Genomic DNA, 26,661 nt, shown 5'->3' on the forward strand with positions numbered 1-26,661 from the left:
TTGTTTTATGTGGAAAATATCTTAGTTGGTTACATAATACCTTTACATGAGGAAGGTCAATGTGTCTTTCCGCGTGTGCACATTCCCTTATGGCAGTGGTATTCAAACTTTTTCAGCGGGGACCCCATGTTTTCCGCCAGAATTTCTAGAGACCCCATTTTTTTCGCAAGAAATTCTCGAAACCACACCCCACCCCAAATCTACTGACACAACCTTAAAATCGTTACATTTCTATTTTTACATGAACAAATAACCTTCAATTCATTACATTTTCAAAATAAAAATAAACCAATTTAGTTAGAAAATATGTATTTTTTCAAATGAGCTTTCTCAACCCCACTGCAGACAGTGACTTTGAATACCATTGCCCAGGACGACAATGTATTCAGATCTCTAGGGTAGGGCAATGGACAACTCACAATCTACACCTTCTGTGACCTTTTGGGGAATTAGGCCCACATAAAATTGTCACGTCCTGACCATAGAAAGGTTTTATTTTCTATGGTAGAGTAGGTCAGGGCATGACAGGGGGTTTTGTCTAGTTTATTTATTTCTATGTTGGTTCTAGTTTCTTTTTTCTATGTTGGGGTTTTGTCTAGTTGATGTATTTCTATGTGGGGTTCTAGTTTCTGTATTTCTATGTGTTTTTTTGGGATGATCTCCAATTAGAGGCAGCTGGTCATCGCTGTCTCTAATTGGGGATCATATTTAAGTTGTTGTTTATCCACTAGGTTTTGTGGGAGATTGTATTGAGTTAGGGTATGTTGCACCTCTTCGTCACGGTTTGTTGTTTTGTTTATTTACTTTATTTGTATTGTCTTGCATAGTTTCACAGTTAAATAAAATGTGGAACGATACACATGCTGCGTTTTGGTCCCATTCTTCAGACAGCCGTGACAGAATCTCCCACCACCAAAGGACCAAGCAGCGTGGTCAGGACAAATGGACATGGGAAGAAATCCTGGACGGGAAAGGACCCTGGAGGCAGGCCGGTGAGTATCGCCGTCCGAAGGAGGAGATTAAAGTAGCGAGATCAGAGCGGCGACGATACGAGGAACTAGCACGGCAACGACGGAAGCACGAGAGGCAGCCCCAATAACTTTTTTGGGTGGGGCACACGGGTTGGTCGGCGAAGCCGAGGGTGAGTCTGAGAGCGAAGAGGAATATTGGGAGAGACTGAGCGAGGAGTACTGTGAGATAGTGGAGGGGGGTGATGAGAGAGAGCTGTTGGTTTGGCGTAGTATGTACGGCATTTTCCCTGAGGAGCGGGTTAGCCATCAGATGCCACCTGAATCAGCTCCCCATACTCATCCCGAGAAGTGTGTTAAAGTTCCGGTACAAATGATACGCACCAAGTCTTCAGTGCGCATTCACAGCCCAGTACGTCCTGTGCCAACTCTCCGTACTCACCGTGGGGAGCGTGTGACCTGTCAGGCACCATGTTTTGCGATGATACGCACGGTGTCGCCAGTGCGCATTCACAGCCCAGTGCGTCCTGTGCCAGTGCCCCGCACTTGCCGGGCTAAAGTGAGCATCCAGCCAGGACGGATTGTGCCAGCCCTACGCTCCAGACCTCCAGTGCGCCTCCACAGCCCAGTACACCCTGTGCCTGCTCCTTGCACTCGCCCTGAAGTGCGTGTCACCAGTCTGGGGCTACCTGTCCCGGCTCCACGCACTAGGCCTTCAGTGAGTCTCTCCAGTCCGGTGTGTCCTGTTCCTGCTCCCCGCACTCGCCCTGAGGTGCGTGTTACCAGTCTGGCGCCACCTGTGCCAGCCCCACGCATCAGGCCTCCAATGCGCCTGCCCAGTCCGGTGTGTCCTGTTCCTGCTCCTCGCACTTGCCTTGAGGTGCGTGTTATCAGTCTGGCGACACCTGTGCCAGCCCCACGCATCAGGCCTCCAGTGCGCATTCCCAGTCCGGAGCTTCCGGCGACAGTTCCATGATCCGCGGTCCGGTGACACGAAAGCGGAGGGATCAGCTAGCGGAGCGGGGACTATGCCCCGAACTGGAGCCACCTCCTATGCTGGTGGATAAGCAGGATGAGAGGGTTCTTCGTCCCACACCAGAACCGCCTCCGATGCAGAAGGATCCACGGGATGTTAATGTTCTTCGTCCTGCACCAGAGCCACCACCGACATTAGACACCCACCCTAACCCTCCCTGTTTTTTTTTTGTGTGTTCGGAGTCTGCACCTTTGGGGGGGGGGGTACTGTCACGTCCTGACCATAGAAAGCTTTTATTTCTATGGTAGAGTAGGTCAGGCCGTGACAGGGGGTTTTGTCTAGTATTTCTGTTGTTTTTTGGGGGATGAGCTCCAATTAGAGGCAGCTGGTCATCGTTGTCTCTAATTGGGGATCATATTTAAGTTGTTGTTTTTCCAACTAGGTTTTGTGGGAGATTGTTTTGAGTTAGGGTATGTTGTACCTCTTCGTCACGGTTTGTTGTTTTGTTTATTTACTTTATTTGTATTGTCTTGCATAGTTTCACAGTTAAATAAAATGTGGAATGATACACACGCTGCATTTTGGTCCCATTCTTCAGACAGCCGTGACAAAAATGATGGTGTAGTAAGTTTGTCCTTTGAGAGTACAGTAGCCTATGTGTTCAATGACAGTTATTAAATGACAGTTAATAAATTATTTCGGATACAGATTTCAAAAGGTACGCATGCTCTTCTCCAGCTCAAATGAGTAAACAGCATTTTGTCCATAACGCCAGGATGGCTCAAGTCACCTCCCAGATGCAGTTCACTTACATTCACACGCACGCAATGTAATGTAATGTAATGTATACGCTGGGAGTCGGGGGGAAAAGCGCAGGTGGTGAGTTTAATAATAAACGGAACAATAACAAACACGAGTAGAGTATAGACATGAAACACATAAGCAATACTGTCTGGGGAAAAAAATCAAAGCGAGTGACAGATATAAGGGAGGTAATCATAGAAGTGATGGAGTCCAGGTGAGTCTCATGAGGCGCAGGTGCGCTTAACGATGGTGGCAGGTGTGTGTAATAATGAATAAACTGGTGACAATGAGCACCAGAGAGGAGGAGCAGGAGTAGACGCAACATGCAAGTGGATGTACACACAATCTCTGTATAACTCTCTCATCCAAAGCATTCAGGTAATTTAGGGTTTCCCAAACTCGGACCACAAGCGGTACACGTTTTTTTAGTTTTTTCCCTAGCACTACACAGTTGATTCAAATAATAATCTAATCATCAAGCTTTGATTATTTGAATCAGCTGTGTAGGTTTAGGGAAAAAACCAAAACGTGTACCCCTGGAGGTTCCGATGACTGAGTTTGGGAATTGCTGGGCTAAATCAATTATAAGTAGCATGTTATACCAACGTTGTGTTTACCAATGTTCCAAATCCTCTTACACACATCATATATAAGATGCATACTACCAGCATAGCCTTATTTTCAAAGCCCACTTTGTGTTTGGTTTGTTTTATGTGTAAAATATCCTAGCTGGTTACATAACAGCTTTCCATGAGGGAGGTCAATATTATTGTGTGTGTGTGTGTGATTGACACTCCCTCTGAGCTGAAAAAATCTCCAACTCTTGATATAGGATGCCATGGGTACGCTTTTTCTCACTGGCCACTATAACAAGGAACTTTTCAAAGCGGCCATATTGTTTTGGTTGGTAGTAGTCCAGCTGAAATATTTACACAGAACAACACAGTCAGACTTACTTTCCAACCATTCAGTTTAAGAATGAGGTCAAAATGATATTGCATTGCAAAACAGTGGCATGCATAACATTTCACTTTAGTGATCTTTGTCCTTTCTCAATAAATTCTAACTTTCACTAACCTCTAAATCATAGGCTTCACAAGCCTGTTACTTAAGCATTCTAAATAAGAACTCCCCTGCATTTCAACTTCAATGTTCATGTTAGTTAAGCACTTACAAAGAATAGGAGTTGCAGCAGTTCAGGGAACATGGACGTGTATAAACAGACAAGTTATGCCTTCTGTAAGGCAATCAAAGACGCAAAACAACAGTACAGGGACAAAGTGAAGTCGCAATTCAATTGCTCAGACATGAGACATACACTACCGTTTAAAAGTTTGGGGCCAATTAGAAATGTCATGGTTTTCCATGAAAACATACATAAAATAAGTTGCTAAATGAATAGGAAATATAGTTAAGATGTTGACATGGTTATAAATAATGATTTTTAATTGAAATAATAATTGGGTCCTTCAAACTTTGCTTTCGTCAAAGAATCCTCAATTTGCAGCAATTACAGCCTTGCAGACCTTTGGCATTCCAGTTGTCAATTTGTTGAGGTAATCTGAAGAGATTTCACCCCATTCTTCCTGAAGCACCTCCCACAAGTTGGATTGTCTTGATGGGCACTTCCTACGTACCATACGGTCAAGCTGCTCCCACAACAGCTCAACAGGGTTGAGATCCGGTGACTGTGCTGGCCACTCCATTATAGACAGAATACCAGCTGACTGATTCATCCCTGATTCATCCCTCACCCCTAAATAGTTTTTGCATAGCTTGGAGCTGGGCTTTGGGTCATTGTGCTGTTGTAGGAGGAAATTGGCTCCAATTAAGCACCGTCCATGGCATGGCGTTGCAAAATGGAGTGATAGCCTTCCTTCTTCAAGATCCCTTTACCCTGTGCAAATCTCCCACTTTACCACCACCAAAGCACCCCCAGACCACCACATTGCCTCCACCATGCTTGACAGATGGCGTCAAGCACTCCTCCAGCATCTTAAAAAAAATTCTGCGTCTCACGAATTCCAATCTTCCTCTGTCCAGTGTCTGTGTTCTTTTGCCCATCTTAATCTTTTCTTTTTATTGGCCAGTCTGAGGTATGGCTTTTTCTTTGAAACTCTGCCTAGAAGGCCAGCATCCCGGAGTTGCCTCTTCACTGTTGACATTGAGACTGGTGTTTTGCGGGTACTATTTAATGAAGCTGCCAGTTGAGGACTTGTGAGGTGTCTGTTTCTCAAACTAGACACTCTGATGTACTTGTCATCTTGCTCAGTTGTGCCTCCCACTCCTCTTTCTATTCTGGTAAGAGACAGTTTGCGCTGTTCTGTTGAAGGGAGTAGTACACAGCGTTGTACGAGATCTTCAGTTTCTTGGCAATTTCTTGCATGGAATAGCCTTCATTTCTCAGAAGAAAGATCTTTGTTTCTGGCCATTTTGAGCCTGTAATCAAACCCACAAATGCTGATGCTCCAGATACTCAACTAGTCGAAAGAAGACCAGTTTTATTGCTTCTTTAATCAGAACAACAGTTTTCAGTTGTGCTAATATAATTGCAAAATGGTTTTCTAATGATCAATTAGCCTTTTAAAATGATAAACTTGAATTAGCTAACACAACGTGCCATTGGAACACAGGAATGATGGTTGCTGATAATGGGCCTCTGTACACCTATGTAGATATTGCATAAAAAAGCTGTTTCCAGCCACTTTTCTTTCAAAAACAAGGACATTTATATCTAAGTGACCCCAAACTTTTGAACAGTAGTGTATATACTTTGGATACCATTAAAAAGACATCATTGCACAATGTATGAATCACTAAATTGGCTGTCACTCCCAAACAGAAGACAACTGCATTGGTACCAATTTATTTGTAAATGTATCAACTGAAATGTCCCTGTATATACTGTATTAAGGAATACAAGACTCACATTACTCCTTTCAACAACAGCAGAAATGACAAATTCCAAGGGTACATCATGAAGTTGGAGTAAGATCTTTAAGATACAGGCCCAACTGACTGGAATAATTTACCTATAGAAATCAGGCCATTAAAATCACACAGTGATGTTAAGATCAAACTGTTTTAACTAATAGAAACATCCCCATGTGAAGATATTTGTAAATATGTATGTATTGTATGTATCGTCGGTGCATGGACTCTACAAGATGTCAAAAGCGTTCCACAGGGATGCTGCCCCATGTTTACTCCAATGCTTCCCACAATTGTGTCAAGTTGGCTGGATGTCCTTTGGGTGGTGGACCAGTCTTGATACACACGGGAAACTGTTGAGCGTGAAAAACCCAACAGTTTTGCAGTTCTTGACACAAACCGGTGCGCCTGGCACCTACTACCATAATCCATTCAAAGGCACTTACATATTTTGTCTTGCCCGGTCACCCTCTGAATGGCACACATACACAATCCATGTCTCAATTATCTCAAGGCTTAAACATCCTTCTTTAACCTGTCTCCTCCCCTTTGTCAACACTGATTGAAGTGGATTTAACAGGTGACATCAATAAGGGATCATAGCTTTCACCTGTATTCACCTGGTCAGTCTATGTCATGGAAAGAGAAGGTTTTATTAATGTTTTGTACACTCAGTGTATATTATAGGTACTTAGTTTTAGTAGTTGTAGCAGTAGTTGTAGCAGTAATTGTACTATTTGTAGGCCTATTAGTAGTTATATAAAAGTTTTTATGCTACTAATGTTTGTTTATTTTATTATTACATTGTTATTATTATTTTTAAACAGTAGTTGCCGTATTATTATTGTTACTAAGTATTGCAGGTAAAAAAAAAATCATTCGGGACACTTGAAAACGAGGTACATCAAGAGATTTCATAACAATTACAAATAAATAAATAAATAAACTGTAAATAACTACTGCTGTACACACCTTTCCTATTTATAGCCTACTGTCTATAAACACCATCCTATACATATATTTAGTTATTTTCCAGACTCTGACATTGCTCGTTCGGATATTTCTTAATTTACATTTGGGGTATTTGTGTATATTGTTTTGTATTGTTAGGTATGCTGAACTGTTAGAGCTAATAACATAAGAATTTCGCTGCACCTGCGATAACATTTGCAAAATACACTACATGACCAAAAGTATGTGGACACCTGCTCGTTGAACATCTCATTATAAAAATAATGAGTATTAATATTGAGTTGGTCCCCCTTTGCTGCTTTAACAGCGTCCAGCTTTCTGGGAAGACTTTCCACTTCGGACATTGCTGCGGGGACTTGTGCGCGGCTGCTCGGCTATAGAAACCCATGAAGCTCCTGACTAACAGTTCTTGTCATGACGTTGCTTCTAGAGGCAGTTTGAAACTCGGTAGTGAGTGTTACAACCGAGGACAGACGGTTTGCTACACGTTTCAGCACTCGACGGCCCAGTTCTGTGAGCTTGTGTGGCCTACTACTTCTCGGCTGAGCCGTTGCTTCTCCTAGACGTCGCTCCAAGATGTTCACACAGCACTTTTGGGAAGCTCTTGCAGGGCTTAAAACTGACCTGTGGAACGGTGCCAAGTTGAAAGTCACCGAGCTCTTCAGAAATGCCATTCTACTGCCAATGTTTGTCTATGGAAATTGCATGGCTTGTGTGCTCGATTTTATACATGTGTCAGCAACGGGTGTGGCAGAAATAGCCGAATACACTATTTTGAAGGTGTGTCCACATACTTTTGTTTATATAGTGTATGTGTACGCGACCAATATAATTTTTATTTGGTTGATTTGAAGCTTGTCGTAGCAAAGCACGAGCACGCTTCCATTCAATGCCTGATCACGTGAAAAAGTAGTGATGGGGCGGGATTAAATTATGTACTGCTACACATCCGCCAATCACAGCCTTTGTTTTGCGGCTTCCCATTCGACGATAAACATTCTGACCTGTCGCTGTAGCATTCCGTGAGGCAAGGGGTGAAGGCGAGCAATGTAAGAGTCAGGCTGAAGGTGTGTCGGGGTATAAGTATATCACAACGAATTGGATTCATTCACTAGAAAAATACATCCACTATGGCAAAATAGTATCCCTGTTAACACGGAAGAGACGCAAAGTCACTGTCGTGACCGCGAAGTTTTCAGTCAGGGGAAGGCAACGGTTAGCCTGGAAAGCTAGCTAGCTAACGCGTTACATATACTCGCTTTTGCTAGCAACTGACCTCCACCACAACACGACGCATTGGACTAGTGATCAATAAGTTACCCATTCATTGTCGTCAGCCCCCCTTGTCTCCTAACCCAAAGTGGTGCCCTGCGTCCGGGTCCTGGGAATATGAGACAGAATGAGTCAGAGAGATACCCTAGTTCATCTGTTTGCTGGAGGGTGAGTATCATAGCTAATCGCTAGCTAGTCATACAGTCCAGTGTAACGTTAGTTACCATCATTGAATGGAAGACGAAACTAGCTAGCAAGCTATATAAAATGCAAAGATGTATTTTATATGTAAAACATCTAGTTGGCTACCACGTTAGATGCTGCTAGTCTAGACGTATCCATGATGATGTGCCTGCAGCAGCTGTTTTGCTAGCTAACATTAGCTAGCTGAATTCAATGACATAGCTGACGCTGTCTGGCTTTGGTAGGGAAATCTATTTTCCGGTGCCATGTAGAAGTTTTTCACCCACATAACATTGCCAGCTCTTCAATTGTATACGAGTTTTGTTATTACCATTGTCCGACTTTTAGCCATAACCCACGCTGTTGCACTTGTTTTAGCACGTGCGCTCGGATGCCATTGTTTTGACCTTATTTCAAAAATTCTGACGTTAGCTAATGTTAACATTGCCTGTTATCCTTTACTATCAAACTATTGAGCTAATCGTGCAACTAAAGAAAGAAGGTCTAACATTGTGGTAAGCCGTAAACTATCCGGTTTCTCTCACGGAGGTATAAGGCGTTTCTCTCATAGGCATCTGATCAAGATGCGGCGTCAGAACCAAAACAAATGCCCTCCAAGGTCATACCATGGTCAGCTATAAATTACCGGATCTGCCACAGCCGGTGGGGAAACTCTTCTCCGATTAAAGTAAACCATTCTAGCTACGCAGCCCGAAGTTGTAATGGTAAATAAATAGTAATGATGCTCACACTGTGTCGGTGTGACATTGTAGCGAGCTAGCCCAAGATGTGCTCGTAAAGAGCCTAATGTTATCGTTACTCCTTATGGTCCAAGGTATGCTATTTTCAGAGGTAGACTGGCCCTGGCAGCCAAATATTCCACCGAAACGTGAATCGATTCGACATTACCACACGGTTCTAGAAACATAAAGCCCTCTTCTTTCATATAATATCAAAATAATTTAATAAATGCAAAAAAACACTTACTGTACCCTGTTTTAACCGGCCTTCTTTCATTACACCCATGTGTCTGGAGCATGCCTGATAGCTAATTAGCACAGGTGGTCCCTCTGTTTTCAGGAAACATGGCTGGAACATTTGAGATATGGCAGTGTGGGAACACTAACCCTATATAGGTGTGTATCAATTTAACATTTTGTTTTTAGAAGGAAAAAAATCTTGCTGATATGAAAGATAAGGTCCTTATGCTTCCAAAACTGTACTGCAAGATGCTTGTTAATGTTCAGACTGAGAGTCAGGGCTTCTAACAAAACTTCCCCATACAGAAGACTCCTTTGTTCAATGACTCGTATGTGTATTGTAATGGAACTGAGTCAAGACCAAGGGCTAGATGAGGACTTGATTTGTTATATAGACTCTTACTATGCACATTCATATGGACAATTGTGTGATGCAACAGATGGGGTGTTTTAAAGATTATGTTGAAGACTTCAGGACTCACGTTTCAGCTGGTTCACTGTAGTTTGTGAAGGCGCATGCTGAGCTTGAGGCTTCAGGGCAAGAAGCATTCCTGCATATGTTGCTCACAGACTCATGGCAAAAGACAGAGATGGATAAATAGAGAGCAAGAGAGCTCCTGAATGCTTGTAAACGAAGGCACATGGCCAATTTCAGCTCAGACAACCAGTTGTGTAATATGTCAGGGAGGGTTGGAAGACCCCTACTGTATGTGGTATGAGAGTGACTTGACATCAATACATTAGTGTACCTCCATATTCCTTCCAGAATTGTTATCGTTAGTTCATGATGGGCAGTAGCCTAATCAACAGGGCTGGAGGTCCAGACATCACATACAATTATGTTTTTATAAAAGAAAATGTATTTCAGCACCCAAAGAATAATAGCCTGCATTAATACAGTACTATTTTTGGGGTGCTGTATTTGTCCTGTGTAAATGCGGGTTGTTCTTTGGGTGCTGAAATACAATTTATGTTTTTATAAAAGAAAACGGCTGCTCTGTCGCAGTCCACATGTGCCAGGTGTGTATGTCGGCTTCCCTCAGTTCCACCTCTGTTTACTGTTGCCGTCTCCCTCTGTATCTGCCTCAATAGAAGTATGGATTAATGATCAACCATCATTCCAACAGAGTTAGGCCTGTAGCTGTAATCTACTCAGGTTTGGCTGAAAACATTCCCTCACTGTCTTGTCATTCACACTCTTATTGGTGTCTTTTCATAGTTTACGATACAACACAGGGCAATTGCTCGGGGCTAGGTTATAAACACATACTTTCTACTCGCCATATTTCCCCCAAAGGACTCGTAGAACTTAGTCTACTTCTTTCAAATCATCCCGCTCCCATTGCATTCAAAACCGTGTTGTTGTATTCATGAGTTCTTATAAAGAAGCTCAGACTCACAGTCAGTGGTAGCCTGGTCATTTGTGTGCTTTTGGAAAGTGTTAGGTCAAATTAGGTGTGTGAAAGGTACTGGCACAAAGTATTTGTTATTGCATTTATTCATTCCAGCCGAGAACAGTTGTCCTCAGATGGAGGGCATTACTGTGCTGCCTCCCCTAGTCTCCACACGGATCCACAAGCCTCCCCTAGTCTCCACACGGATCCACAAGCCTCCCCTAGTCTCCACACGGATCCACAAGCCTCCCCTAGTCTCCACACGGATCCACAAGCCTCCCCTAGTCTCCACACGGATCCACAAGCCTCCCCTAGTCTCCACACGGATCCACAAGCTTCCCCTAGTCTCCACACGGATCCACAAGCCTCCCCTAGTCTCTGGATTCCATCCACCGTGTATTTCTGTAATGGAATCAGCACCTTCCAGACAGACAGTTTGTCTGCTGCTTTTCTCAAGCAGCTGAGCAATATTTGCTGCCACCTCAAAAAAGCACACAATTCTACGTCTGTCCTCGTAGCTGTTCCATCAGTTTGTGTGGGTTGTTTGCTCTGACACGCATGCTCTCTCTACCCTTTCCCATCTCTCTGCTCTCTCTCTGCTCTCCTCCTCTAGGTGTGGGGGAACGGTAGGAGCCATCCTGACCTGTCCCCTGGAGGTGGTGAAGACCAGACTACAGTCATCCCACATCACACTCTACGTGTCTGGGGTGCAGCTCAGTACCGTCAATGGGCCCAGCGTAGCACGCATGTCCCCTCCAGGACCCCTGCACTGCCTCAAGTGGGTATTATGTTCTACCTGCACAACTTGATTTACTAGCATTGTCATACTAACATACAGTCTATCAGCTCGCAAGACCAAACAGGTGTAGGCTTTTATTTCAATGTCTAGGGATGTCTATTGTTAACCATCAAACACTACAAATACTATACTTTATGCTTGTGTTATTGGTTTAGATTGTTTTGGATTTATTACCGTCATTGCCCTCTAGCTTTGCACATGAAACTTCACAGTAAACAGTTCTAAGTAGTCTAACGCGTAGAAGTCTCAAGAAACCAGAGAGTAAAAATTAGGTGGTCTATTTTGGGTGTTTACACGCCCTCTGCTTTACCCCGTATCCCCTCGTGGGGTTTGGCTGCTGGATCCCTCCCTCCACACAAAACCCCATGTTGTTGTTGTTTGCTCTGGCTCATGTCTCCTTGGCAGGCAGAGCCATGTGGACTAAAATCCAACTCCTAGAGTGCCCCTCTCTCCTACCTTCAGGAAAAGGGCTGTCTGGGGATCTGTAGCCTACCCCAGCAGCAGGATATATCCTATCACTCCTATCATACATTATGTTTTTCTCTCTACAAGTTGTTGTCGCAAGTCTTTCGGCAGACCCTATTCCTAGTTAATTGTTATGAACTCCACTGAAGTTTCGGTGAATAGAATGTGAATATTTGTGAGTGGTGGGTAAGGGAATTCTGTTTTTGTCTTCAGGTTGATTCTTGAGAAAGAAGGAGCACGCTCTCTGTTCAGGGGCCTGGGGCCTAATCTAGTTGGTGTGGCCCCCTCCAGGTAAGCACCTAACATTACCAAAAAAAAGTAGTTTAATGAAATTGTAGTACTGTATGATAATTTCATATTTCAGGATAAACAATATCACCAACCACATTTCCATCTAACTATTTCATGCAGATGAATTACCTGTCACATGAAACAAGTCAACTGGGCTGATGGAAACATTAAATACCGGTACAAGTTTATAAATGCAGACAGACAATTTGTTCATTCGACATGATGGGATCTTTTTGTGTCGGCAAAATGGATTATGCGAGAAATGGTGGTGGAAACGCCATTATGTGCAAATATTGATATAATAACCATAATTTTGAAGTAAACTTGGAGTCGTGATGATATGTTGTGTGGTCCTCCCACTACGACTCGGGAAGCATGCAGTTTATTAGGCTACAGATGAAATAAGATGTTCTTCACAGGGTGGTGAAAGTGGATGGTGATGAGCTTGATGCTCCTTCCCAATAAATATTGAGGGTCTTATTCTGGTGACATGATTATCGATGCTTGGCTGCTGTTTGACAAATACAAAGAATATTGCTCTTATCCATAATAATCTCATAATGTAGGTAGCCTACCCGCACTGTATCTGCGAGCTGTTGGCTAGATCGCATGTGCCAAGACTAGCGTGGACACATTTGCTATGTAGCGCAACAGTTTTTGTGACAAAACCATCAGTAAAGTTGCAAATGCGATGGAAACCCATTTAATTTGTATTTTTCATGTACATGGGAATTTAAGGGTAAAAGTAATTTTTATCTGCACTGTCATCACGCACAGCTTTTTATCTGCAAAAAGTCAGTTTGATGGAAACATCTCTGGTGGGAAAGTTGTTTTATACAGATTTTAGAATATTCACATGTAAATTTGTCGCCGATTGAATGGAAACGGAGCTGAGCCAAATCATATCTCATTCCAATGGCCCCAAAAGTGATTAAAGTAACTGTCCAGTGAAGATCTCACTTTTAAAAGTTCATATACCGAAATATTGTTGTTTACTCGTCCTATACTCGTATTTGTGGCCAAACATAAATTGGAGAAAAAACACTTCAAAAGCCCCATCTCAAACAGACCGTTTCAAAAATGCTATTTCCTTATATAACATGTCATGTTGGCTCATTGGTTGAGTTGGCCAATCAGCACTCTATTCGCATGGATATTTTTAATGACCGGTATACGCCCACACCATACCAACACAGAAGTAGCTTTTTGACATAATTTAAGACGTCCCTTTTGAACTTTTAATGTTGAAAGGCGCTATCCCAAGTATAAATACACTAAAGTACACACACAGTTGTCATTTTTTAAATGTTTTTTGCAAAATGGTGCTTTTTAGACACACCTACACATTTCAAAGAGTAGGGAATTCTAGGAACATGATTTAACTCCTATTTTAATGAAACAATAAGGATAAGCGGCAGTGCTGTCTCATGAATACAGTCACAGGTAAATGGCGTTGTGGGCCCGACGCGATGATATAGCACTGCCTTACTGCTTTTCTAAAACTGTTACCAGCATATTAAAATAACAATGAATTATGCATTTTTATTAGAACGTTATTTTGATAAGTCAATTCATATAATTTAATTCTTCCTCCAGAAGATATAGTCCGGATAAAAATCTTGTTTTATTTTGGTCATGTTGCTACAGATGAGACCCAATAATTAATTCCTTTTGCATAGTTGCTACGCAAAACACAATGGGTAAAAGGCTGGATATGCAGGCTGGATAATGTACTTGTCACTTGCTAGCTAGCTAGCTAGCTAGCTAACTCAGTCACATCAAACATAAACATTGAACCTGGAATGACAGTACACTAGCTGCATTTTTGTTTGTTTGAGCTTCTTTTCTATTGTCGTTTACTTGTGATAATGACGTTGATGTGTGATTTTGACTGGCTCAGGAAAAAGTTGTCCTTTCATCTGGGCACTGTTCAATCTATGTATGCTACTACAGAGATCAAAATCCAACAGTTAAACATTGTTTCCGAGGTCAGACAGGCAAGGCTTATATTAACCCCCGCCGTACCAAACTACATGCAAGGGGAAATGATGTGCGAGTTGAAGTAAATGCATAAATTCAGACAGCAACAAGAATTCTTATGGAGGTGCAGGGCAAATTCTCAGATGGAATTGTTAGCGGGCATAGGTGTTTCTGTGACAGCCAATACAGCACGGTTTGGAATGCTGAGACCTTCAGAAGTCTCATAATTAGTTAATTCAAGTCCACCTTTGTGCAAACTAAGTGTCACATGATCTGTGACATGATCTCAGAGTATATACACCTGTTCTGAAAGGCCCCAGAGTCTGCAACACCACTAAGCAAGGGGCACCACCAAGCAAGCAGCACCATGAAGACGAAGGAGCGCTCCAAACAGGTCAGGGACAAAGTTGTGAAGAAGTACAGATCAGGGTTGGGTTATTAAAAAAATTATCCAAAACTTTGAACATCCCACGGAGCACCCACCGTTAAATCTTTTATAAAAGAAATTGAAAGAATATGGCACCAAAACAAACCTGCCAAGAGAGTGCCGCCCACCAAAACTCACAGACCAGGCAAGGAGGGCATTAATCAGAGGCAACAAAGAGACCAAAGATAACCCTGAAGGAGCTAGAAAGCTCCACAGCGGAGATTGGAGTTATTGTCCAAAGGACCACTTTAAGCCATACACTCCACAGAGCTGGGCTTTATGGAAGAGTGGCCAGAAAAAAATAAGCAAACATGTTTGGTTTCACCAAAAGGCATGTGGGAGACTCCCCAAACATATGGAAGAAGGTACTCTGGTCAGATGAGACTACAATTGAGCTTTTTGGCCATCAAGGAAAATGCTATGTCTGGCGCAAACACAACACATCTCATCACCCCGAGAACAACATGTTTTTCATTGGCAGGGACTGGGAAACTGGTCAGAATTGAAGGAATGATGGATGGCACTAAATACAGGGAATTCACAAGGGAAATCTGTTTCAGTCTTCCAGAGATTTGAGACTGGGACAGAGGTTCACCTTCCAGCAGGATAATGAGCCTAAGCATACTGTTATAGCAACACTCAAGTGGTTTAAGGGGAAACATTTAAATGTCTTGGAATGGCCTAGTCAAAACCCAGACCTCAATCCAATTGACTTAAAGACTTAAAGATTGCTGTACTCCAGCGGAACCCATCCAACTTGAAGGAGCTGGAGTAGTTTTGCCTTGAAGAATGGGCAAAAATCGCAGTGGCTAGATGTGCCAAGCTTATAGAGACATACCCCAAGAGACTTGCAGCTGTAATTGCTGCAAAAGGTGGCTCTACAAAGTATTGACTTTGGGGGGTGAATAGTTATGCACGCTCAAGTTTTCGTTTTTTTTGTCTTGTTTGTTTCACAATAACAAATATTTTGCATCTTCAAAGTCGTAGGCATGTTGTGTAAATCAAATGACACAAACCCCCCAAAAATCAATTTCATTTCCAGTTTGTAAGGCAACAAAATAGGAAAAATGCCAAGGGGGTGAATATTTTCACAGGCCACTGTATTTTCTCTTCAGAGATGTTTGATTGGGTTCAAGTCCGGGCTCTGGCTGGGTCACTCAAGGACATTCAGAGACTTGTCCCGAAGCCACTCCTGTATTGTCTTGGCTGTGTGCTTAGGGTTGTTGTCCTGTTAGAAGGTGAACCTTTGCCCCAGTCTGAGGTCCTGATCACTCTGGAGCAGGTTTTCATCCAGGATCTCTCTGTACTTTGGTCTGTTCATCTTTCCCTCGATCCTGACTAGTCTCCCAGTCCATGCTGCTGAAAAACATTCCCACAGCATGATGCTGCCACCACCATGCTTCACCGTTGGGATGGTGCCAGGTTTCCTCCAGACGTGACGCTTGGCATTCAGCCCAAAGAGTTGAATCTTGGTTTCATCAGACAGGAGAATCTTGTTTCTCATGGTCTGAGAGGCTTTAGCTGCCCTTTGGCAAACTCCAAGCAGACTGTCATGTGCCTTTTACTGAGGAGTGGCTTCTGTCTGGCCACTCTACCATAAAAACCTGATTTGGTGGAGTGCTGCAGTGATGGTTGTCCATCTGGAAGGTTCTCCCATCTCCACAGAGGAACTCTGGAGTTCTGTCAGAGTGACTATTGGGTTCTTGGTCAACTCCCTTACCAAGGCCCTTCTCCCCCGATTTCTCAGTTCCATTTAAGAATGTTTGATGCCACTGTGTTCTTGGAAACCTTCAATGCTATTGTTTTTTTTGGTTCCCTTCCCCAGATCTGTGCCTGGACACAATCCTGTCTCGGCACTTTATGGACAATTCCTTCCACCTTGGCTTGGTTTCTGCTCTGATATGCACTGTCAACTGTGGGACCTTTTTATATAGACAGGTGTGTGCCTTTCCAAATCATGTCCAATCAATTGAATTTACCACAGGTGGATTCCAGTAAAGTTTTTGAAACATGTCAAGGATGCTCAATGGAAACAGGATGCACTTGAGCTCAATTTCTAATCTCATAGCAAAGGGCCTGATTACTTATGTAAATAAAGTATTTTTTATAAATGTCAAATTTCTAACCCTGTTTTCGCTTTGTCATTATGGGGTATTTTGTGTAGATTGAGAACAAAAATGTATTTAATACAGTTTAGGATAAGGCTGTAACGTAACAAAATGTGGAAAAAGAGAAGGGTTCTGAATACTTTCCTAATGCACTGTATACACACACACACGTGTTGAAACCCTCATATTAAAGGTAGACTCAGTAAAATGACGTTGCCACAAGCAGCACCGGAGATATTGAGATGAGCAAGATACAATACTTCGCTGTCACACACAGTATCTGTGCATGTGCACTATAGAATAATATTTGACAACTTTTTCAATTCATTTTGTTTATTTTAAATCTAATTTAAATTTGTTCATCTATTTTACGTGTTAAGGCCACATAGAGGACCAGAGACTATTAGACACTTATTATCTAAGTTACCCAAAAGAGCAGCTACATATCTTGATATATTACTTAAAATCCTTGATAGATACCAAAAATCTGGTAGTTGACTGGTAAATGTCAAACGTTTCCTGTAATATACCCTCCCTTTACAACCCTAATCTAGCCTAGACTATGTGGAAGGAGCTACTATTAACATTATCTGACATTGACCCACTGGCGGTCAACTGCACTCTCTTTGAGTTCTCAGTTGTGGGAATGTCTAAGGGGTCATGTTGTTTATAGAGTCAAAGGGTTCTGGGATGTTACTGTGTCACTATAGTGTTTGGGGTCATGAAGTTGACGGGGATCCATTTTACATCTTACAATGGTGCTTTTACAGAGAGGAGTTGTGAATCCATCACTATCACAGTGATTATCTTACTCCTGGTTAATGTTTTAGACTGGACAAACAGCACTAATGCTCAGCACCAGGCTGTCCATCCCACAGGTTTAATGCTGTTACATAACACTGTCAGTCGCTGTGGAGGATAAATTAGGGTTTCTGGATGAGAGAGATAAGCCGATGAAAGCTGCCATGATCAGGGCTCTGAGTAGCACTGTACTCTAGCCAGCCAGTTAGCTAACCATCTGTAGGACTGGGAGCGAAAAGATTAAATGCTAAATTGCTACAAATGCTAATTAGCCTCTGGCCCACTGATGATGATGAGTCTAAGTGGTAGCTAATGGCAGACTCTAGCTAATAGTTAATGGTAGACGCTAGCTAATGCTACGTCTAACAAGAGCTTGTGCTAAGCGTGTTCAGAGTGCTTTGTTGACACTGTCAGGGTAGATGCTGATGCAGATCTCTCCCAGGGTCAAACCACCTGGACCTCTGACACAACACAACATATATAGCCTAGGCTAAACACACACACACACCACACACTGTGACTGAGAAGCTTTTAGTGGTCAGTTCTGAAGTGTTTTTAGATTTTTGTTGTTGCTCAGGGCAAGTTTGACATAACATGTACGATGGATGAAGGTATAAACTACCTGTAGTTTGCCTGACTCTCTGTCTCTGCGGTCAACAATGCTACATCTCTGCCTACCCAAACACGGTGAGACAATGACAAATTCACTGAAGAAGCAGAAACAGCCTGGCACTGGCTAGGCACAAACTTTGTCACTTTGAAAATGTGCTTCTAGACCTACAGGTAGATAATTGTTGAAAATAGACTAAGAGATTAGGCCTAGTACTTCTGAGTGTACTGAATGTATTTATTTTATGGTTGCAAAATTCCTAGGTTTTTCATGAATCCTGGTTGGAAGTTTCCTAGTACCAGGAGGGGATAAGCAGGAAATCTGGAATCCTCCAACCAGTACTTCTGGTTGGAGGATGATTTAAAATAAAAAAATATATATACCAGAATTGTGCAAACCTACTCCCTTTAGCACTGTGTGTTTTGTCCAATAATGCCTATTTAAACTGAAACACTCAGCCCAGTCATTATTGCCGTTGGCTTTATTCTTAATTAGTATGGGTGTAATGGTTCACCAAATCCATGGTTCGTTACATATTGCAGTTTTGTTACAGGGGGAAAATGAAATGCCAACAGTAACTATATTTAAAGATGCACTATGCAGAAATTGCTCAGCCATTTCCTGGTTGATAAAATTCTAATAGTTTGCCTAATTTCAGTTTGTGACAAAACAAGCAAGTATATTGTAGAGAATCATTGTACCATCTAAACTGCTGTGAAATATATTTTCTAGAGCCAAAAATATAGTATTTTTCAGCTCTTGGAAGCTAGTGTACAAAACCTAAAGTAAAAGATGCAAAAACAAAACTTAAAAATGGGAAGCCTAAAAATAGTGCCCATAGAATAACTCTACCGCTTCTTAGACTGCGTTTCAAACTCATAAAATACACACCCTTGTCCACTTATCCTCGCCTTATGCCCTTAGGGGAATCCCCATCACCATGCTGTACGTCGGTCCAAACGATTAGCCAAACAAAGGAAGTCCCTAAGCTCTTGTTTTTGATTGAGTTTGCAGTGTACAATTATGTTCACTTTGGGGCCTGAAACGCCCCATAATTCAATTCGCGATGATTGTACATCCGCTAAGAAAAGTCAGCCGAAACTTAAAACCTCAACATCAATATCGGTACGTTAACATACAAGTGTAAGTACAAACTAATGTAAAAAGGTTAGAAATTGTGATACTAATGCACATGACGGCACAAACACGTCTCGTAAAAGTAATAATGTTTTTGTTTGGTTAGCTTTTGGAAATTGTAGAAATAAAACATTTTCCTTCTTCAGAAGTTTCAGCTAGGCAGACTAACGTTAGTTAGATAATTAATTAATTAATTAATTAATTAATTAGCTAGCTATCATACTGTATGCGTATATTAATAATGATATATATATCTCTAATATAAGTAGACATGCAATCAATATTAACTGTAGCGCATATAAAGCACCCACCGGTGGCTGAAAACACAATCATCGCAGGATGAATGAGTGATGATTTTCCGGGCAAGGGCAGTCCATTTTAAAAGTCATTCCTTCCTCCCTCACCCCTTGCCCTGCAAGTGTATACTCGTCAGACATCATCAGAAGTGTCCACTTAATTTGAGGGCTGAGGGGATAGGGTGTGTCTTTAAAGTGTTTGGAATGCAGCCATGCTTTCAATGACAATTCACATTTCCATGTGAATTTTGTTGGGTTGGCCAAAACGTTAATACAAAGTGTTGGTATTCCTAACTCCATATATGATCATGAGTCGTAAAATGCCTGATGACGGCACAATCAGGAATAACAACACTATTTTCTTAAATGAAAACACGATTACTCATCAACAACACTGAAATAAATCACTATGTGTGAAATCAATTGTATAGGCCTATGTTTTGTTTTCTCACAGAGATATGGGCACTTGTGTGACTCATAAAGGGGGCGTGTCTGTAGTATGTACTTTTCATTTCTCACTCTGGGGTAATTGAAATGTTTATTTTACTTTTCTTTTTTAACTAGGCAAGTCAGTTAAGAACAAATTATTATTTACAATGATGGCCTAGGAACAGAACGATAGAGTTTTACATTGTCAGCTCGGGAATTTGATCTAGCAACCTTTTAGTTACTGGTCCAACGTTCTAACCACTTGGCTACCTGCTAATGTGATGGGCTGTCACTGTTAAGTAGCTCTTTGTAGCCCTGGAGGTCCAAGTGCAACACGGGTGCATTGGCCAATTCGTTGTCATCTTTTGCTCTAGCTTATATAGAGCGGGTACTACCCTTCGAAAGGGCAAAGTTCGTAACGTGGCTCGAGCACTTTCACGAGGTGCTGAAACCTACTATTCTTCTCAACCACCGAGAATGGGCGCATATCCGCGGCTATAAACATACAGTATTCAGACCCCTTGACTTTTCCCACTTTGTTACGTTAGACTTATTCAAAAATTGGTGAAATAATCCTCAGCAATCAACACACAATACCCAATAATGAATTATTATTATTATATTTTTTTTTTGCATTTGTATGAAATAAGAAAAACCGATACCTTTATTTACATAAGGATTCAGGCCCTTTGCTATCAGACACGAAATTGAGCTCGAGTGCATCCTGTTTCCATTGAGCATCCTTGAGATGTTTCTACAACTTGGAGTCCACCTGTGGTAAATTCAATTGATTGGACATGATTTGGAAAGGCACACACCTGTCTATATAAGGTCCCACAGTCAACAGTGCATGTCAGAAAAAATCAAGCCATGAGGTTGAAGGAATTGTCTGTAGAGCTCCGAGACAGGATTGTGTCGAGACACAGATCTGGGGAAAGGTACCAAAAAATGTCTGCGGCATTGAAGGTCCCCAAGAACCCAGTGGCCTCAATCATTCTTAATTGGAAGACGTTTGGAACCACTAAGACACTTCCCAGAGCTGGCCGCCCGGCCAAACTGGGCAGTTGGGGGAGAAGGGCCTTGGTCAGGGAGGTGACAAAGATCCTGATGGTCACTCTGGCAGAGCTCCAGAGTTCCTCTGTGGCGATGGGAGAACCTTCCAAAAGGACAAGCAGCACTCCACCAATCAGGCCTTTATGGTGGAGTGGCCAGACGGAAGGCACTCTTCAGGAGAAGGCACATGACAGCCCGTTTGGAGTTAGCCAAAAGGCACCTAAAGACTCTCAAACCATGAGAAACAAGACTCTCTGGTCTGATGAAACCAAGATTGAACTGTCTGGCCTGAATACCAAGCGTCACGTCTGGAGGACCATCCCTATGGTGAAGCGTGGTGGCAGCATCATGCTTTGGGGATGTTTTTTAGTGGCACGGACTGGGAGACTAGTCAGAATTGAGGCAAAGTACAGAGATCCTTGATGAAAACCTGCTCAGGTTCTCAGACTGGGGTCCTGGTTCACCTTCCAACAGGACAACTATCCTAAGCACACAGCCAAGACAACGCAGGAGTGGCTTTGGGACAAGTCTCAATGTCCTGAACATCTCTGGAGAGACCTGAAAATAGCTGTGCAGCGACACTCCCCATCCAACCTGACAGAGCTTGAGAAGATCTGCAGAGAAGAATGGGAGAAATACAGGTGTGCCAAGCTTCTAGCGTCATACCCAAGAAGACTCGAGTCTGTAGTGTCTAGCCAAGGTTTTTCAACAAAGTAATGAGTAAAGGGTCTGAATACGTATGTAATTGTGATATTTCTGTTTATTTTTAATACATTTGCAAAAATGTCTATAAACATGTTTTTGCTTTGTCATTATGGTATATGATTGCTCCGGTGGTAGGAATACTGGACTGACGTTGGCGTAAATGTGTCAACATGTTTGAGGTGTTAGCAGCTGCATATGTTATTCTCATTCAGCAGTAGCGACTTACTGTTAACGTTTTATCCACAACTCTGTCAATTGCCATTGTAATCTACTGGGAAACCAACATTTTCCCAAACTGGAGATTTAAACAATGGAGAATCCTCCTGGTTTCTCCACCCCACCACCTCAAAAAAAGACTGTTTGAAATGCGGAAATTAAGATTCCAACGTTTGCATAGGCTCTAGGTGTTTTAACAGAATAGCCTGATGTTTTTTTAAACCAGATTTACTTAAGGCGTCCAACGCAGCGTAGGCAATGCCTTTAGGCCTAGTGTTTTAAATGTATGTGTTCATTCGGGTTCAAGTGTTGACCGAACCAAGGTCCCCATACCAAACTGTTCAGTAGGAATACATGTACCGTAACACCCCTAATAATCAGCCCAGTCCTTGTTGACCGAACCAAGGTCCCCATACCGAACTGTTCAGTAGGAATACATGTACCGTAACACCCCTAATAATCAGCCCAGTCCTTATGGTTTTATTCATAATCAGCTCAGTCACATTAGTAGCTAGTTGGACAATAGAGTTTAGTGTGTTAGGTAATGTTGTGTCATTAATTAGCTACACTGCTGCTGGAAGAAGACTAGTGGTTTACATGTATAAGAGGCTGTTGTTCTTTACATAATGTGGGTTACGAGAGAGACTAATTCGTTTTGCAGTAAAGATGTTGCCCAACCATAACATTCAATACTTTATTTTCTTAATTGTGGCCTTCTACTGTTTGTCATAAGTTCCTTGGCAGGACAAGGGATTCCCCACCAGGGATGGTGAAGATATTGATTCCTGTGCCGTAAAGTATCATTTTCTCTGTTTAATCCCTGGACCCTGTGTCCTACTCCAGAGCCATCTATTTTGCTGCGTACTCCAGTACCAAAGAGAGACTGAATGGAGTGTTTCAGCCGGACTCCACACAGGTCCACATGGTATCTGCTGGCTTGGCAGGTAACCACACCCACCTTCTAACACTATACATGTAGTCTTTTTTTCAGTTTTATTTCTAGATTTTTCATTGGTAGTTATACTTTTCAGTCATACATTTTTCTGTGAGTATTCAGTCAGCTCTAGGTAGTACATTTGGATGATAGCCTAACCTGGAGTGTCATGTGATGTGACCACTTCTGTGTTGGTCAGACATGCCAGAGGACTGGACCTGACCGGGTCAGTGGTGGTAAGTCCAGTCCAACGCAGACTGACTAGTTCTGTAGAGGTCCCCTACCTCACCTTCCTATTCTAGGGTTAGGTTTCTATATTCTAGTCTCACGCTACAGTATATCTGTCCAGCAGCTCTCAGCCTGTTGGTTCATGTGACAGCTCCCCATATGACCTAATCCTCTAGCCTAGTGGCTAAACTAGTTTCTCACATGTCTTTCATTGTGCATGTTATTAGGATGTGTTTTTTTCCAAAGGCAAAGGAGTAGCATAAAGTCTATTTATTGTTGACGTTCCGTCTGCAAAGTCTGTTAGGCCTAATGTAATGCAGAGCGTTTCCCATGGCCGTTCGTTCCCCAAGTTAGCATGCCTATTATCATTCGCTCTGTCCAGTGACACAGTGATCCTAAGAGGAATGCAATATGTCATGTAGCTGTCATGTAGACTCCTGGCTTCTACCCTTTAGAATTGAGGTCAGTCAGGTATGCTGGGCTTTTAAAGAGCACTGCATGTTTCTGTAATGGAGAACCAGAGCCAACGTGAGACTGTGTTTTTAACAGATTTCTGTTAACACCCTATCCCTCTGAGCAGCGTGGCTTGGTCCTTCCACCAGTCTAGTCAAGGTCGGCTCTGCTTTTAGTTAGCCCATGTATGCCTCAAATACCCCCTCTAGTGGCTATGCCATGAGGTGCTGCTATCTGTAGAACTAGTTTTGCCACATAACCGGCTTCTCTCTGTGATACAGGAGAGGGGAATAGACTGGCCCCGGTATGAGGGTGATGTGTTGACAGGCAGGTGAGAAAAGACGCCTGTTTGCCATTGGTAGAGAGATATGTGATACATAGAGCTCATTGGTACATGGTAGTTATGTGATGCAGAGCTAGGAATAACCCTGAGATCAGTGTCAAGACTGCTGGGCAAAAGCAGCCTAACACTGATTATTATGGGAGTGTAACCTTTACACACACTAACATGCACACACGTTACATCACACATGCGGTCCTTGGCCTTGTCATACTGTGGTATGTTAATGAGCTCCTTTCTCTCTTGGAAGTGGTGTTGACAGGTAATTTAACCTGCCACTATTTCTGATCGTTTTGAACAGTGTTTTGTTCTGCAGCTTGGTAGACAAACACTCCAAGTGTTAGTGGTGTTTAGTCTATTAAGTAAAGTGTATCTAAATGTGAGCTCTTGTCCTTCCTCTCAGGGTTCACAGCCATCACAGCTACCAACCCTATCTGGCTCATCAAGACTCGCATGCAGCTGGACTCCAGGTAAACACACACGTCTGAGTCGGTAGTGGCTAGAGGTGGATTTAGGATGTTGTGTAGGTTGTACCATGGGTAAAACCCAATTCCGCCTGTCTTTTCATAGGAACCGCGGGGAGAAGCCCATGAATGCGTTTGAGTGTTTGCGGCGGGTGTACCAGACAGAAGGCCTGCGAGGGTTCTACCGGGGAATGTCAGCGTCCTACGCTGGAATCTCGGAGACTGTGATCCACTTTGTCATCTATGAGAGCATCAAGCGGCGCCTCCTGGAGGCCAAGGCAGCGCAGCACATGGACGAGGAGGAGGAGACGTCCAAGGATGCTTCGGACTTTGTGGGGATGATGCTCGCCGCCGCCACCTCCAAGACCTGTGCTACGTCCATCGCTTACCCCCATGGTGAGAGCAGTGCATTCTGGGAGCAGGAGGGTGGGAGTGGTCTGAGTGGAGGATAGGGGGTTTCTAGTCAGTTGTGTGTTTGTTGTCCTTATAGTAGTTAATATTGGTTGTCCTTTTATTTTATTTAACCTTTATTTAACTAGGCAAGTCAGTTAAGAACATTCTTATTTACAATGACGGCCTACCCCGGCCAAACCCGGACGACGCTGGGCCAAATGTGCGCTGCCAATCATGGCTGGATGTGATGCAGCCTGGATTCAAACCAGGTACTGCAGTGATGCCTTTTGCACTGAGATGCAGTGTCTTAGACCACTGCGCCACGCGGGAGCCCACACGTGCACCTTAGACCATGTTACTCTGAGAGTAAATTATATTTAAGTCCAGTATGGAATCTAGTATTGGGAAAGTATTTATTTTGAATCACCAGGACATGAGCGTGCTCCTCTCCCCTCTTTACAGAAGTGATCCGGACCCGGCTACGGGAGGAAGGCACCAAGTACCGTTCCTTCTTCCAGACTCTGACCACGGTGCCCAAGGAAGAGGGCTACCGGGCGCTGTACCGCGGCCTCACCACCCACCTGGTGCGCCAGATCCCTAACACCGCCATCATGATGTGCACCTACGAGCTAGTGGTCTACATGCTGAATGGTTAACCTCTGACCCTTGACCTACGACCCAAGATGAAACCCCAGAGAGAGATGGGCCGACGTGGACGGATGGCATGAAGAGACCCCAGAGAAATTAAACAGGAGAGGGACCAGGGACTGTCATATCTCCCACCTCCAGTCCCTCCATCCTGTCTTTCTAAAACTAAAGCAAATTGTCCCAAAAGCACAGTGTTTTTTGGGATGGGGAGTTGTTGTTTTCAGGGGTGCACAACACAGGAAGTGGGGTTGGTAGACAGGAAATCAATGTTTGTTTTGGGGATATGGTTTAAAGTTGTTTAAAAAGTAGCTGTCTCATTGAAAATTAGTCCTTAGGAGCCCTTTCTCTCGCTCTCTCTCATTTTCTTGCTCCTCTTATTGTGTCTCTCCTAAATAAGCTTTACAAGCGCTTAGCTTACTGGAGCAGGTACATCGGGGAGAGCACTCAAGCTAGTTTAGAGTCTAACAATGCTAATAATTTCTTTGGTTTGTGTGTCAAGGGGGCAATTGGTAGTAGAGGCTTGTTGAGTGCAGGGAGGTCTTGAGGTGAGGATAGTGTTGGATAGGGGATGTGCCTTGCATGACGACTTCAAATGACCTGTATAGATGCATAATAATGATATGAGGGGAAGCAAAGGTCAGACCAGCCCTGGTTTCTGGATCTCAGTAGACCACAGTTGGACCGCAGGCATTCAGAACCACACATAGTGCTGGGTGGGTCCACTTTGTACTCAGGACGAAGCCTGGTCCCCTCCACCCCAGTTGGTCAACACACACACACAGGGGCTAGTCCACTCTGACAGGCCTAACCTAACCTAGGAGACTGGCTAGCCCTGACTGACATCCTGACTAACACTGTAGACATTGATACTGACTCCTACTGGAAGACATATGCAGAAGTCTTTACTGTAGGACCTGGTCAGTGTGGACAGCACTTGGGCGCTTTCTCTGTGCGTATTCTGTAAAGTGAGTTGGTTGACCGTAAGAACCTCTGACCCACTTCCTCAGCACCCAGACTGACCAGAATCATCTGCCCTTTTTAACTACTTGAATGTTAACCAACTCAAGGAATAACAAACTAAAGATGATGGGAGCATTGTCTCACGTCAAAGCCAGACTATGGTAGTGAAACAACCACCAACCTTGTGAATATACTAAGAACTAAAAAATATTAACAGAAAATAAATAACTCAACAAAACAATTTTATATACTGAACAAAAATATAAAACGCTACAATTTCACTGAGTTTACAGTTCGCATAAGGAAATCAGTCAATTGAAATAAATTAATTAGGCCCTAAATCTATGGATTCCACATGACTGGGCAGAGGGCGCAGCCAATCAGAATGGGTGATTCCCCACAAAAGGGCATTAATACCCCTCAGTTTCATCAGCTGTCTGTGTG

General features: G+C 43.0%; 1 protein-coding gene across 2 annotated transcripts; it reads left to right on the forward strand.

Moving 5' to 3' along the window:
- Positions 1-7,631: 7,631 nt before the first annotated feature.
- LOC115206531 (solute carrier family 25 member 36-A) lies at positions 7,632-26,425 on the forward strand. 2 transcript variants are annotated; one of them, XM_029773632.1, is made up of 8 exons: positions 7,632-8,091; positions 9,187-9,242; positions 11,094-11,258; positions 11,958-12,035; positions 22,641-22,741; positions 24,156-24,222; positions 24,323-24,612; positions 25,072-26,425. In XM_029773632.1, exons 1-8 carry the CDS (start codon positions 8,041-8,043, stop codon positions 25,263-25,265), a joined length of 1,002 nt encoding a protein of 333 aa, XP_029629492.1. In that variant the 5' UTR covers positions 7,632-8,040; the 3' UTR covers positions 25,266-26,425. The 2 variants fall into 2 exon arrangements, with proteins under 2 accessions (XP_029629492.1, XP_029629493.1); XM_029773633.1 differs by lacking the exon at positions 9,187-9,242 and having other exon boundaries at positions 7,636-8,091.
- Positions 26,426-26,661: the final 236 nt, after the last annotated feature.

The sequence above is a fragment of the Salmo trutta genome, chromosome 13, assembly GCF_901001165.1.
Source record: "Salmo trutta chromosome 13, fSalTru1.1, whole genome shotgun sequence".
In the NCBI taxonomy this organism is placed as follows: Eukaryota; Metazoa; Chordata; class Actinopteri; order Salmoniformes; family Salmonidae; genus Salmo; species Salmo trutta.